This window comes from Gekko japonicus, unplaced genomic scaffold, assembly GCF_001447785.1.
Source record: "Gekko japonicus isolate JY-2015 unplaced genomic scaffold, Gekko_japonicus_V1.1 scaffold14, whole genome shotgun sequence".
Taxonomy (NCBI): domain Eukaryota; kingdom Metazoa; phylum Chordata; class Lepidosauria; order Squamata; family Gekkonidae; genus Gekko; species Gekko japonicus.
In genome coordinates this window covers 1,404,341-1,417,945 of record NW_015176452.1, presented here as the reverse complement: position 1 = coordinate 1,417,945, position 13,605 = coordinate 1,404,341, and the positions used below count along the sequence as shown (strand labels likewise).

General features: G+C 41.2%; 1 protein-coding gene across 1 annotated transcript in view; it reads left to right on the top strand.

Annotated features, from left to right (window-relative positions):
- The first annotated feature begins 1,381 nt into the window (after positions 1–1,381).
- Positions 1,382–13,605, top strand: part of LOC107123562 (allantoinase, mitochondrial-like) — a 30,274-nt gene continuing 18,050 nt past the window's right edge. The window contains exons 1-2 of the mRNA XM_015426808.1: positions 1,382–1,412; positions 3,787–3,944. Of these exons, the coding sequence (XP_015282294.1) occupies positions 1,382–1,412; positions 3,787–3,944 (189 nt within the window). The remainder of the gene's footprint in view (positions 1,413–3,786; positions 3,945–13,605) is intronic.

The window sequence follows — 13,605 nt, the reverse complement described above, 5'->3', positions numbered from 1 at the left end:
ATATGAGCCTGTGTCCATCCCAGCATCTCCTTCACAAATCTAATAACAATATAATTTTTTCCTCTGACTCTTCACTCTGTCATACCAAACCTTTTAATTTCTCACTCTGCCTGCTAGATAAAATTTTTGAGTATACCTCAGGAATTCTTATGGGGACAGTATTTTATCACCTCAGACTTTATGTTTACTTGTTTTAATGGCAACACCTGCTAAAGGTCCATCCTCTTTTAGTCATTGCTCCAGACCAGACTTATAGGTCTAGCTCCACTGATCATATCAAGAATACCCCGATTTAGGCCCAGGGCAAATGAGGCCAGGCCTTTATCTGCATAGCTTTATTCCCAATTTCTTCTGTCTGGAATTTGCTAGTCAGAAAGTTGACATTCCTTCCAGATGGAAATATTCATTAGCACCAACAAGAAAAAAAAAAGCTTATAGCCAAGTTTCATAGCTACCAGATGTTGAAAGCGACATAAAGGTCATATCTTGGTCATAATGCACCCATATAGTCATGGGTATCTTTCAAAAGGAAACTACAAAGAAAAATCCTGGAAGATTTTCATTCAAAGCTGGATGGGAGAGAAATCCCTGTTGATATTGTTAGATCTGTTAGCAGCCATTGATACAGTTGACAGCACCATCCTTACCCATCAAGTGGAATATGGAGTTGATGTTAGGAGAGTAGCTTCAACTGGCAATGCAGCAGCTCCTCCTAGTGCGGTCTGAAGAGAAACCAGAGTAATCAGTCTGCCATTGGGGCACCACAGCATGGCTCTCTGCCTCACTTGCCATGCTCAAGATACCCTTCTGTAGTTACATTAGAGCAAGTCTCTGTGCTATTGCATACAAAATAGTTCCCACGGGGATCAACTTGATTGAGACCAGTGAAGCATTACTATTATCCAAGTATTTAAAAGATACCAACAAATAAATATTGTCAAAATAAAACTTCCTGTAAAAGTAGCAGCTTGCAGCTGAGCAAACACCCTGCCATTCCCTGGGAGAAAAGAATGGGCTTCTTTTGCACAGCCATCTTATGAAATTTTAGCAGAAACCTTAGAGCAAATAATAATAGAGGGGGGGAATCATAAAACACTTTGCTACTGATTTTTTTTGTTTACTAAAGAAAGGTAACTTTCTATTTGCAAAAGGTCAATCAATTAACGATTAACTCTGCCAGCACAATCGCTAACCTCCAAGGTCTCTGAGTGGATCACAGGAATTAATTTGCGTTATTTACTCATTTTGTAGCGTGCCTCACTACCTAGACCACACCAGACCCACAACAATCCACTGAGTGCATCAGAAAGTGAGAGAGAACTGAACCACTGAGTGGCAAACTGCAATACCTGAGAGACTTGATCCTCATCTCCAGCCTAACATGTCTAAGAAAAGCAACATCACACCAACAGGTGAGTGAAGGCCTACTGAGCAGACAGAACATAGCATAATCCAGTTAAGGGACTCTGGACTGAAAGTTCTTTTAGAATAATGCAAGAAATCAAAACTGCAAGGAAAGGACTAACCTGGGAAAAGTGGAGTGAACTGTGTTCTAGCAAGTGCCTACAGAACCGGAGTTCAGTGTTGTGGTCAAATTGCTATTATTATAGTGACACGAGCATGCACAGAGCAGAAAATTGATATAATTTCTCGACAATCTAAAATCCAATGGAAATAATTTATTGAAAGGGGAAAGAGAAGAAAGAGGAAAAAGTAATGATGAACAAAGTAGATTCCAGATGAGTAGCTGTGTTAGTCTGTAGCAGCATGTCCTGTAACTTCCCTTTGCTGCTCCGGCTAAATTCTAGGCTGCCATAATATTTCATGGGATTGTACTCATCAGGAAGGGCCCTATTCAAGCCATGATCATTTTGACACTAACACGTGTCAGTTTGGGAACAAATGGTCTATATTTAATCTCTCCAAACAGGTAATCAGCACTATCAGTGCTGACAGCATTAACCATCTATTTACCTTTATGTACCTCATCCCAATATTACGAGGGGAATTATGCATACATATTGAAGCTTGTTGGGTGACCTTAGGCCAGTCACATGTTCTCAACCTAAGCTACCTCATGGGATGGTGTGAGGGTAAGATGTATGAGAACAATGCCAGCTGCTTTGGGTCTCCATTGGGGAGAAAGGTAGGGTATAAATTAACTAAATAAGTAAATAAATAAAGCACATGCAGTGCCTGGCTGTATTCCACTCCCAATCCAGAAGGGGAACCATACCTGGCTGGAAACCTACAAGCAAATTTTCCTTGCTGGATCAAGGCAAGGGAGCATTCAGTAAGACTGAATATCTGGGTTGGGTAAACCTATAATCTCATCCTGAATCAGCAAATCAAAGAACGAAGTTTGAGTCCAGTGGTACCTTTAAAACCAACAAAGTTTAATTCTGGGTATCAGCTTTCATATACGCTTCTTTAGAACATTAGCACGGTTATCCTTAAAGGCACTTCCTTAACCTCCTAAAACAATAATTTGAGAAAATTAATGAAGAATTAGGTTATGAATTTGTCTGGAATAAGTATAAGAATAAATTGTCTCCTAATACTACTTCACTTACACCTGTTAACACATGCTTGTATGTTAATAACAATTAGGAAATTGTATCCTATGATCGATGGCAATAATATTAGTTATCCCTTTAAAAGTAGTTGCAGGGACAATGCAGTGTTACTATCCTCTTCTTTTACTGGTGCTTGCGGATCAGGCACTTTTGGATTCAGGGATGTTAATGGTCATATCAAGATGAGAAACAGGTCCTTCTGGAGAATTGATTGAAGCTAGCTACAAAACAAAAGGGTTATTTTGTAAAGATTAATAAGAATATGTGGGAATTGTTTTTAAGTCAAATGTGATAAGGAAAGAAGAAGCACTGTTTAGGTGTTTCTGACAATGGCTGATATGCATACAGGTCAACCTGCTGTTTCACTTTCTGTTTTTTAATTACCATTTAATAGAAAAAATATATCAAATACAATATCCCTTCAGAATGATACAATCAACCACGTGAATCCTTACAATGAGGCACAGTTATATCTGATTATCCATTATGAGATGAATACTTCTTACATTCTAAGCCTAACCTACTTCACAGGACTGTTGTGAGGATAAAATGGAGGAGATGAGAACATTGTAAGCTGCTTTGGGTCCCCATGGTGGAGAAAGGTGGGGTATAAATGAATATATATTGATATGTTGCTAAGCCAAACATCTCCTGAAGCTAATTGATATCTTTAGGACCACTTCTATTTTTATATTTCATTGAATTAAAATTTTTGCTGTCAACAAAACCCCTAAAAGCCCACAACTGATTCTTACTAACATTATTACCTGGACTAATATCTAACATGCAATGAATTTCAGATCAGTTCTGTGAACTAAATCAACATTAGGCACCTCACATTTCTAACAGTTTGGATTCTTTAACCTCTGAATTATGTGTAATTATTTTGGGAAGTCCCGGCATATTCTGCTATATCTATTCAAAACAAAGATTTTAGTTTTCTGTAATCCTGATTCCATTGTTGAGAAGAGATTTTACTTTATCAAAACCTTAAAAGGAAATGAAAGGATACCTGGCAAAGATGGACCTTCATGATTCAAAAGCTTGTAATAAGGAAAAACTGCTGGTTTAATAAGTCTTCCTAAGATTCTTCTATAAAAAGGAAGGTCAGTAACAAAGTATACTATATAGACAGGGTAATAGGGTGTGTAATGTGCATGCAACAGAAAGAGTGAATTCTGCCTCTTTACTAATTTACTCCCAAATTAAGGAGCAGCCAAAGTGGATGTGGGGTCAGAGGTTGTGGCTGTGAGGAGTGACAAGGTGGTGTTGGATGATACCATTGGTCCAGCGGAGATTGTCATCTGTAATGGCAAGATAGTTGATGTTCTACCAAAGAGAAACTGGGTCCGACCCAGTGGAGAGAAGGCAAGTATGAGCTAATACATTTGAAAACAGATTAAAAGATGTGTGGGAATTCTACACAGTTTGCTGCAAAACAAAACTGTCAAACTTTGTGTGGCCAGAGGGAATAAAATCCATAGGCTGTGGGGTGCAATTTGTGCACCAAGTACAATGATATAGCCTCATTTGCCTCAATGACTTTGTACCATTAAAACTAACTGATGAACAGAAAGGTAAAATAATAAAATATCTCTATAATATACTGTTGTTATTAAACACATTGAGGTTTTAAAAGGTGATCATTTTCATTTCCAAGATATCTTGAACTATTAAAATGGCATGTTCAACACTTAAGAGTAGTGACATTTTGAAATGTTTTACAGAATTTCATACAGAGAATTATCAAAACGTTTCATCATTATTCTATTCTGAAGGGAAATACTGAGCCAGATTATATTCCTTTACTGAATAGATATCCTAACTATAGCAACTGACCACATACTTTCAAGTATCTCCCAAGGGCTGGATCCAGTAATTCATCATCACAAGGAATACTTATCTTTGCCATGTTCCATCAGTCCCTTCAGAGGAAGGGCCATGGCTCACTGGTAAAGCATCTGCTTTGAATGCAGGAGGTCCCAGATTCAGTCGCCAGCAACTCCACCTAAAAGGCCCATGTAGTAATGTGGAAAATGTCTTCCAGAGGTCCTGGAGAGCTGTTGCCAGTCAGAGTAGTCAATACTAATCAGGAGAGACCAATGATCTGATTTAGTATAAAATAGCTTCATATGTTCATGTAATCCAAATAAAGGTGATTCTGGGGGAAGGGGTTACAGGGCCCACATGAACTAATAGCCACCTGGGATAGAGGCTGTACTGAAGTGAGACAAAATCACTCCTTTCTCTCTCTTCAGCAAGTGTAGCTCTATAGAAGGGTGAGAGGCGATTTAATCACTTTCTTCCTCCTCAGTGCAGCCACCTCAAGCTGCATGGTTACTAGCCTACGTAGGTTCTATGACCCTGAGAATTTTCTTTCTTGAGGTCTAAAGGGACTGCTGGAAGGTGAAGAATATGCCAAAAAACATAGCATCTAACTTTTACTGATGGATCATTGGGTCCAACCCCACATTTACCACAAAACAACTTTATTCCCACAGTATACAATTTCCACTGGCACAAGAAGTTACAATTAGACATGGAAAGTATTTGGCAAAGAGAAAGCTAAAGCAACTCTAGCACATAGTATTTGGAGAGGCAGCTTGTAGATGGGAACTAAACCCAGCACCAAACATTACTTTGCTGGGAGCTGATTATCCACTCAGTTACACAGGTTTTATGCTGCCGTGACTCCATTGACTTTTCTCAGAACTGAGTGGAGAAGGAGGCCCCATGGGCATAATGTCAGTGAGGGGCAATGAACCAATTTATAGCTAGCGCACTCTGTATAGGCCAGGGTGAGGTGCTCTGTTTTTACCCATTTTCTCCTGAGGGCTGAACTTTCAGTTGCCTGGCCAGTGACCCTTTATCACAGGATTCTGCTGATCACAGTGTCTTCCATACTGTTTGGGTAATCATCGATTTGTTCTGTTTGCAAAATTTCCATGAGCCACCCAGGAGTTTCTCTCACTGCTGAGTTCGTAGGATAGATTTGAGTAGGAAAGCTGCTGGCACTCTTCCCTACAAAATGCAGTTAATCTATGTGAGTCATCAGTGCAAAACACAAGACACTAAGTAGGTATTAAAATATGAGCATACAGCCCTGTATAGACATGGAACTACTGAAACACAGGCATAGATCAAAAGAATTATTCAGATGTCAACTAGAAAAGTTGTTTTATATGCTTCCATAAAGCAATTCTGGCTTTCAAAACAGATAATAACTAGGTACCTGATATCATACTCGATCTATAGAGTGGATAAACCTGACAGCTAAGACCTGTGTTTCACCTAGCAAGTGTTCATTCTGATTGTATCCTCTCCCCCGCTGACAGCTCAGAGCCTGAAAGAATTTTCTGTTTATATGATAATTATCCTCATCACTAATTTAATCCCATTATTATTTATATGTTTGCTAGTTAAGCACAGTGCTTTGGTTCAGTGGAATATTTTCCAGAAATGTTTTGGACAAATTCCTGCTTATACTTTCCCCCCAAAATTCACATCTGCTAGTTCCTGAAATTATATCAGCTTGATGTGCAGAGGGGGGTGTATGGGGGAACAATTAATCAAGTGAGCTCTCACCTTACACTGAGGTGCTTCTGCCTGCTGTGTTCATTAGATATCATTTACCTTCAAAAGAGTCCTGGTGGTATAATTGTACACACTTCTTCACTGCAGGGTCAGTGCATTGCCACAGTATCCCTTTCTTCATCATTATTTTTATACTGTCTTCTGATTTTGTCATGGAGGGTCAGTCAAAGCTGATGAACAGATAAGAACATAAGAACATAAGAGACGCCAATGTTGGATCAGGCCAAAGGCCCATCCAGTCCAACACTCTGTGTCACACAGTGGCCAGAAATACCAGTGCCATCAGGAGGTCCAGCAGTGGGGCCAGGACATTAGAAGCACTCCCACTGTTGCCCCCCCCCCCCAAGCACCAAGAAGACAGAGCATCACTTGCCCCAGAGCCCCTAGCTATACCTTGTGGCTAATAGCCACTGATGGACCTCTGCTCCATATGCTTATCTAATTCCCTTTTGAAGCCGTCCATGCTTGTAGCACCCACCACTTCCTGTGGCAGTGAATTCCATGTGTTAATCACTCTTTGGGTGAAGAAGTACTTCCTTTTATCCGTTCTAACCCGACCGCTCTGCAGTTTCATGGAGTGCCCACGAGTTCTTGTATTGTGAGAAAGGGAGAAAAGTACCTCTTTCTTTACCTGCTCTTTCCCATGCATAATCTTATAAACCTCGATCATGTCACCCCTCAGTCGTCTTTTCTCCAAGCTAAAGAGCCCTAAGCGCTTTAACCTTTCCTCATAGGGAAAGTGTTCCAACCCTTTTATCATTCGAGTTGCCCTTTTCTGCACTTTTTCCAAAGCTATAATATCCTTTTTAAGGTGTGGTGCCCAGAACTGCACACAGTATTCCAAATGAGGTCTCACCATTGATTTATATAGGGGCATTATTATATTGGCTGATCTGTTTTCAATACCCTTCCTAATAATCCCCAGCATAGCATTGGCCTTCTTTATTGCAGTCACACACTGTCTCGACATTTTCAGTGAGTTATCCACTACAACTCCAAGATCTCTCTCTTGCTCAGTCTCTGCCAGTTCAGACCCCATCAATGTGTATTTATATTTAGGATTTTTGGCTCCAATGTGCATCACCTTGCACTTGGCCACATTGAACCCCATTTGCCATGTTGACGCCCACTCGCCCATCCTTGACAGATCCCCTTGGAGTGCCTCACAATCCTCACTGGTTTTCACCACCCTGAACAACTTTGTATCATCCGCAAATTTAGCCACTTCACTGCTTACTCCCATCTCCAAATCATTAATGAACAAGTTAAAAAGCAGTGGACCAAGTACTGATCCCTGCGGTACCCCACTGCTTACCACCCTCCACTGAGAAAATTGCCCACCTACACTCACTCTCTGTTTTCTATGAACTAGCCAGTTTTTGATCCATAAAAGGACTTGTCCTTCTATCCCATGATTTTTGAGCTTACTTAGGAGCCTTTGATGAGGAACTTTATCAAAAGCTTTCTGGAAGTCAAGGTAAATAATATCTATTGGATCCCCCTTGTCCACATGTTTGTTCACCCCCTCAAAGAACACTAACAGGTTAGTGAGACAAGATCTTCCCTTACAGAAACCGTGCTGAGTCTGCCTCAATAGGTTTTGTTCATCTATGTGCCTACTAATTCTTTCCTTAATAATGGTTTCCACCAATTTACCCGGTATCGACGTCAGACTGACTGGCCTGTAATTTCCCGGATCTCCTCTGGAACCCTTTTTAAAGATGGGAGTGACATTAGCTACCTTCCAATCCTCAGGAATGGAGGCAGATTTTAAGGAAAGATTACATATCTTTGTCAGGAGATCTACAAGTTCACATTTGAGTTCTTTCAGAACTCTCGGATGTATGCCATCTGGGCCTGGTGATTTTTCAGTTTTTAAGTTGTCTATCAGTTTTAGGACCTCCTCTCTCATCACCTCAATCTGACTCAGGTCTTCCAACACCCCTCCTGAAATCAGTGGTTCTGGAGTGGGCAAGCACTTCTCATCTTCCACAGTGAAGACGGAGGCAAAAAATGCATTTAGCTTCTCAGCCATTTCCCTATCATCCTTCAATACTCCTTTTACCCCTTGGTCGTCCAAGGGCCCCACTGCCTCCCTGGCTGGTTTCCTGTTTCTAATGTATTTGAAGAAAGTTTTATTGTTGGTTTTTACGTTTTTTGCTATATGCTCCTCATATTCCCTTTTTGCCTGCCTGACCTCAGACTTGCATTTTATTTGCCATAGCCTGTGTTCCGTTTTATCAGCCTCACTGTGACTAGCTTTCCACTGCTTAAAGGAATTCTTTTTACTTTTTACAGCCTCCATTACTCTGTTTGTTAACCATGCAGGCTTTTTCCTATACCTGTTTGTGCCTTTCCTAACCTGCGGAATATATATTTTTTGAGCTTCTAGGATCGTAGTTTTAAATAGATCCCAAGCTTCCCCAATTGTTTTGACCCTTTCTACTTTTCCTTTCAGTTTCCTCCCCACGTGTCCCCTCATATCAGAGAAATTACCCCTTTTAAAGTTAAAAATGGTTGTGTGAGTCTTTTTGGCCAATTCTCTATTTGTACAAATGATGAACTCAACAACATTATGATCACTGTTTCCAAGCGGTGCAATCACTTTTACATCTCTCACCAGGTCTTGAGTGTTACTTAGGACCAAATCAAGGATCGCCTCTCCCCTGGTAGGTTCCGTGACCATCTGCTCCATAGCACAGTCATTTAGAGTGTCTAGAAACTCAATCTCTTTTTCCCGACTAGAACACATATTGACCCAATCAATGTGTGGGTAGTTAAAATCACCTATTATTACACAGTGTTTTTGTCTAGTTGCTATCTTTAAGGCATTCATCATTTTATAATCCTCCTCTATCTTTTGATCTGGTGGGCGATAACAAACTCCCAGTGTTAAGTTTCCTTTTGGCCCCCCTATTTCAACCCATAGAACTTCCAGAAGCGAATCCAATTCACTTAGCCTCTCAATCTTTCTAGACTTTATACCCTCTCTGACATACAGAGCTACCCCACCTCCAACCCTTCCCCCCCTATCCTTCCGATATAATATATAACCGGGAATCACTGTGTCCCACTGATTTTCCTCATCCCACCAAGTTTCAGAAATACCCACAATGTCTATTTTTCCCTCCGACACCAAGCACTCCAACTCCCCGATTTTACCTCGGACACTTCTAGCATTTGTATAGAAACAGCTGTAATTTCCCTTACAAGTTAAGCCTGCATCCTTCCTCTTGCTATCTCGAGTCGTTGTCCGGCAGTCCATGTCACCAGCCATGGCCTCTGTGGACAATTTCAATCCACCTCCCTGTAGAAAAGCAACCGGTACCCCCTCACCTCTCTCAGATGAGCCAACCCGAACCAGAGACTTTTCATCTCCTGTCGGCTTTCCCCCAATATTCAGTTTAAAAGCTGCTCTGCCACCTTTTTGATTTTAAGTGCCAGCAGCCTGGTTCCTTCTCGGGACAAGTGGAGACCGTCTCGCCTGTACAGCTCCCTCTTGTTCCAAAAAGTATCCCAGTGCCTAACAAACCTGAACCCTTCCCCCCTACACCATCGTCTCATCCACGCATTGAGACTCCTGATCTCTGCCTGTCTCTCCGGCCCTGCGCGTGGAACAGGTAACACTTCTGAGAAGGCTACCTTGGAGGTCCTGGACCTAAGTTTCCTGCCCAGCAGCCTAAATTTCTCCTCCAGGACCTCACGACTGCATTTCCCCACATCGTTGGTGCCGACATGCACCACGACCACTGGCTCCTCCCCAGCACTATCTACCAGCCTATCTAAAACACGCGTAATGTCCGCTACCTTCGCACCAGGCAGGCAAGTCACCATACGGTCAGTACGCGGGTTCGCCACCCAGCTGTCTACCTGCCTAAGGATCGAATCACCCACTACCAAGAGCCCCCCTCCCACCCTGCTCAGGGATGGTTCCTTGGTGCAAAAGGAGAGCCGCTCACCAGCTGGGGAAGAGGTCCCTTCTGAGGGCACATTCCCCTTATCCTCAGCATGGTGCCCTGTTTCCCCTAGACCCTCATGCTCCCTGACAGCAGCGGGGCTGCCAGATCCAGAGTGGGACGAAGCTAACAAGTCCCCGAGAGTCTTTTCTGTGTGCCTAGCTGACTGTCTCTGCTTCTCCAGGTCAGCCACCTTGGCCTCAAGGGAGCACACACGTTCCCTGAGAACCAGGAGCTCCTTGCACCGAGGACACACCCAAGACTTCTGCCCAGTGGGCAGATAGTCATACATGTGACACTCCGTGCAAAACACTGGATAGCCCCCAACCCCCTGCTGGCATTCTGGCTTCATAATTCTTTTAAAATAAATAAATATAATCCCCCTTTTAAACCCTTGGTATTTATGTGGGTTTTGTTATCAAGTCAAATTATTTTACGGGAAAGACAAAGAGCCTAGGGCCTTGTCTTTCTGGCTCTTTTTGGGCTTCTTACAGCGCCCCTAGTCTAAGAGTCCCTAGGCTAAGAGCCACAGGCAAAGAGCCCTTTAGCTCACCCTTCGGCTCGTGCCAGAGGCTCGTGCCTCTGCCAAGGTGCTTCCTTAAATAGAGGCCTCCCCCAGCAGAGGTCAGGCAGCAGCTATTCAAATTCAAATTCACCCAGGCACTCAATCACAGGCAAAACAATGCCCCTTCCACTTCCTCTCAATTACAGGCAATCCCAGTCAAACAATGCCCGTTCCTCTCCCACACTCAATCAGCCAGGACTCTGCAAGAACTCTAAGTGCTTCCACACACTGCTAAACACAGTTTTCCCACAAAATATCCTTAGCTGAATTCTCTCAGCTGAAAGCAAGTAAAAGAAACCCACTCACCTCTCTCACAGCTCTCTCTCCTGCTCCTGCTCAGAGCTCAGCTGGTCTCCTCTGCCTCTGGCAAGGTGCTTCCTTAAATAGAGGCCTCCCCCAGCAGAGGTCAGGCAGCAGCTATTCAAATTCAAATTCACCCAGGCACTCAATCACAGGCAAAACAATGCCCCTTCCACTTCCTCTCAATTACAGGCAATCCCAGTCAAACAATGCCCGTTCCTCTCCCACACTCAATCAGCCAGGACTCTGCAAGAACTCTAAGTGCTTCCACACACTGCTAAACACAGTTTTCCCACAAAATATCCTTAGCTGAATTCTCTCAGCTGAAAGCAAGTAAAAGAAACCCACTTATATAAGAAAAAGACCACAATAGAGTCTCAGGAGACAACTAGTCTACCCTTGGAGAAAGAAGGGAAAGAAGCACTAGAGAGCGAGATTACAGTTCAGGAAATAAGAGATGTAATAAAAGAACTTTAAAAAGGCAAATCGCCAGGGCTAGATGGTTTTACAGACAAATTCTACAAAGAAATGATAGAGATTATAACACCCAAATTGCAGGTAGTATTTAATGAAATTTTGAAAGGGAAGAAGGTCCCTGATACATGGACGGAAACAGAAATAATATTGATTCTAAAACCTCAGAAGGATCCAGAAATAGTAGGGTCGTACAGACCTATAAGCCTCCTAAATCAAGAGTACAAGATCTTTGCCAAAATACTGGCAAATAGACTAAAGAAAGTCATTCCGACAATCATAAAAGGGGATCAATATGGGTTCATTAAAGGTAGAAATATAGCACACCCCATTAGAAATATTCTAAATGTCTTATACCATGGCCAACAAAAGAAAATAGGACTACTAAAATTGGATGTGTATAAAGCCTTTGACACTTTTTCACATGAATATTGATGGCAAATAATGAAGAAAATAGGGATAGGGAAAGGGTTCTTACAGGCAATTCAGGAGATATATAAAGGAGGGAAGGCAAAAGTAAGAGTAAACAATGAACACTCACAAGCATTTCCCATACAAGGAGGAGTAAGACAAGGATGCCCACTATCCCCACTTATATTCATAATAGCAATAGAACAATTAGTGGAACGGATTAGAAATTCGGAAAGAATAGAAGGCTATAAGATAGGCAATGAAGAAATGAAGCTCAATTTATTTGCTGATGATATAATAGTAATCACAACAAACCCAAAGGAAGGAGTTAAAGAGGTTAAGATTATCCTAGAAGGCTTTGAAAAGTGTTCAGGGCTAGGAGTTAACATGGCAAAATCAGAAATCATATAGCTTGATGTAAATAGAGAAGAAAGGCAGGAGATAAATAGGAGCACGAACATAGGAATGGGTGTTAAGAAATTTAAATACTTAGGTATAGTTGTGCAAAAATATTGAAAAAATTATAAGGCATAATTATGAAAAAATATGGGGGGAAAATAGAGAGGGATATGAAAAGATGGAAATATAAAACACTAGGGATATCATTTAGAATAAGAAGTGTTAAAATGTTCTGAGTACCAAAGTTAACGTACCTATTCCAAACGCTGCCACTGGGATCGATGAAAAAAAATTGAACAATGGAACAGAGTATTAAAAGAGTGGATATTCAACAGCAAAAAATATAGGTTTCATAAGAGAATAATATATAGTCACAAGTCAGAATTAGGATGGGGAATCCCGGACCTAAACAACTATTATGAAGCTTTTCAGCTAAAACCATTATTAGAAATAGGTGATAAAAAGGTACAGAAGTGGGTGAATTTTGAGAATGAAATCAATAGTAATATAGGTAGATTTGGCATTTTTTCTATAGTAACGACAAAGGACTTAAAGCTAACAATAGGCCCTAGAAGAGCATCATTAGAAATTTGGAAGAAATGGCAACCCTATTGGCTAGGGAAAGTCTCAAGATGGGCTCCCCTCGAAACTATCAACAAGGAAGTGCAAGAAATTAAATGGTGGGAAATGCTAAAAATTAAAGGCTATTATAGAGTGGGCGATATGTTTAGTGGTGGAAATCTAAAACCCTAACAGGAAATAACAGAAGAGATAGGCAAACAATATTGGTTAAAAATAGCAGGACTATATAAAACAGTTAAAATGATCAGCGAAAAGGAAGACCTCTGGACAGACGCACCAATGGAAGTATTGTACAAAGAAATGGCCAAGCAGAAAAAGGGACTGGTAGGAAAAATATATAGAAAGATGTTAACAAATAAAGATAAAATAACAGAATACTTACAAAAGAGATGGTACCACGAAGGTCAGATAACAGAGAGGATGGTCGATAAAATTATGAAAGGAGTGGAAGATATCAAAGTAACCAGGTTTAAAGAACTTGAATATAAATTCCTTACAAAATGGTATAAGAAACCAGCACAGCTAGCTAATATGATTCCAGGATTGCGTTCGGTGTGCTGGCACTGTAAACAGTCTAAACATTGGTATGCACACATGTGGTGGGAATGTGCAGAAGTAAAGTCATTCTGGAGGGAAATTGTTGAAATTATTAGAAAAGTATGCAACATAACATTAACTATAGACTTTAATCTAATGTTGTTTACAATAGGAAGCCCGTTACTGGATAGGACTACTCAAAATTTAGTTA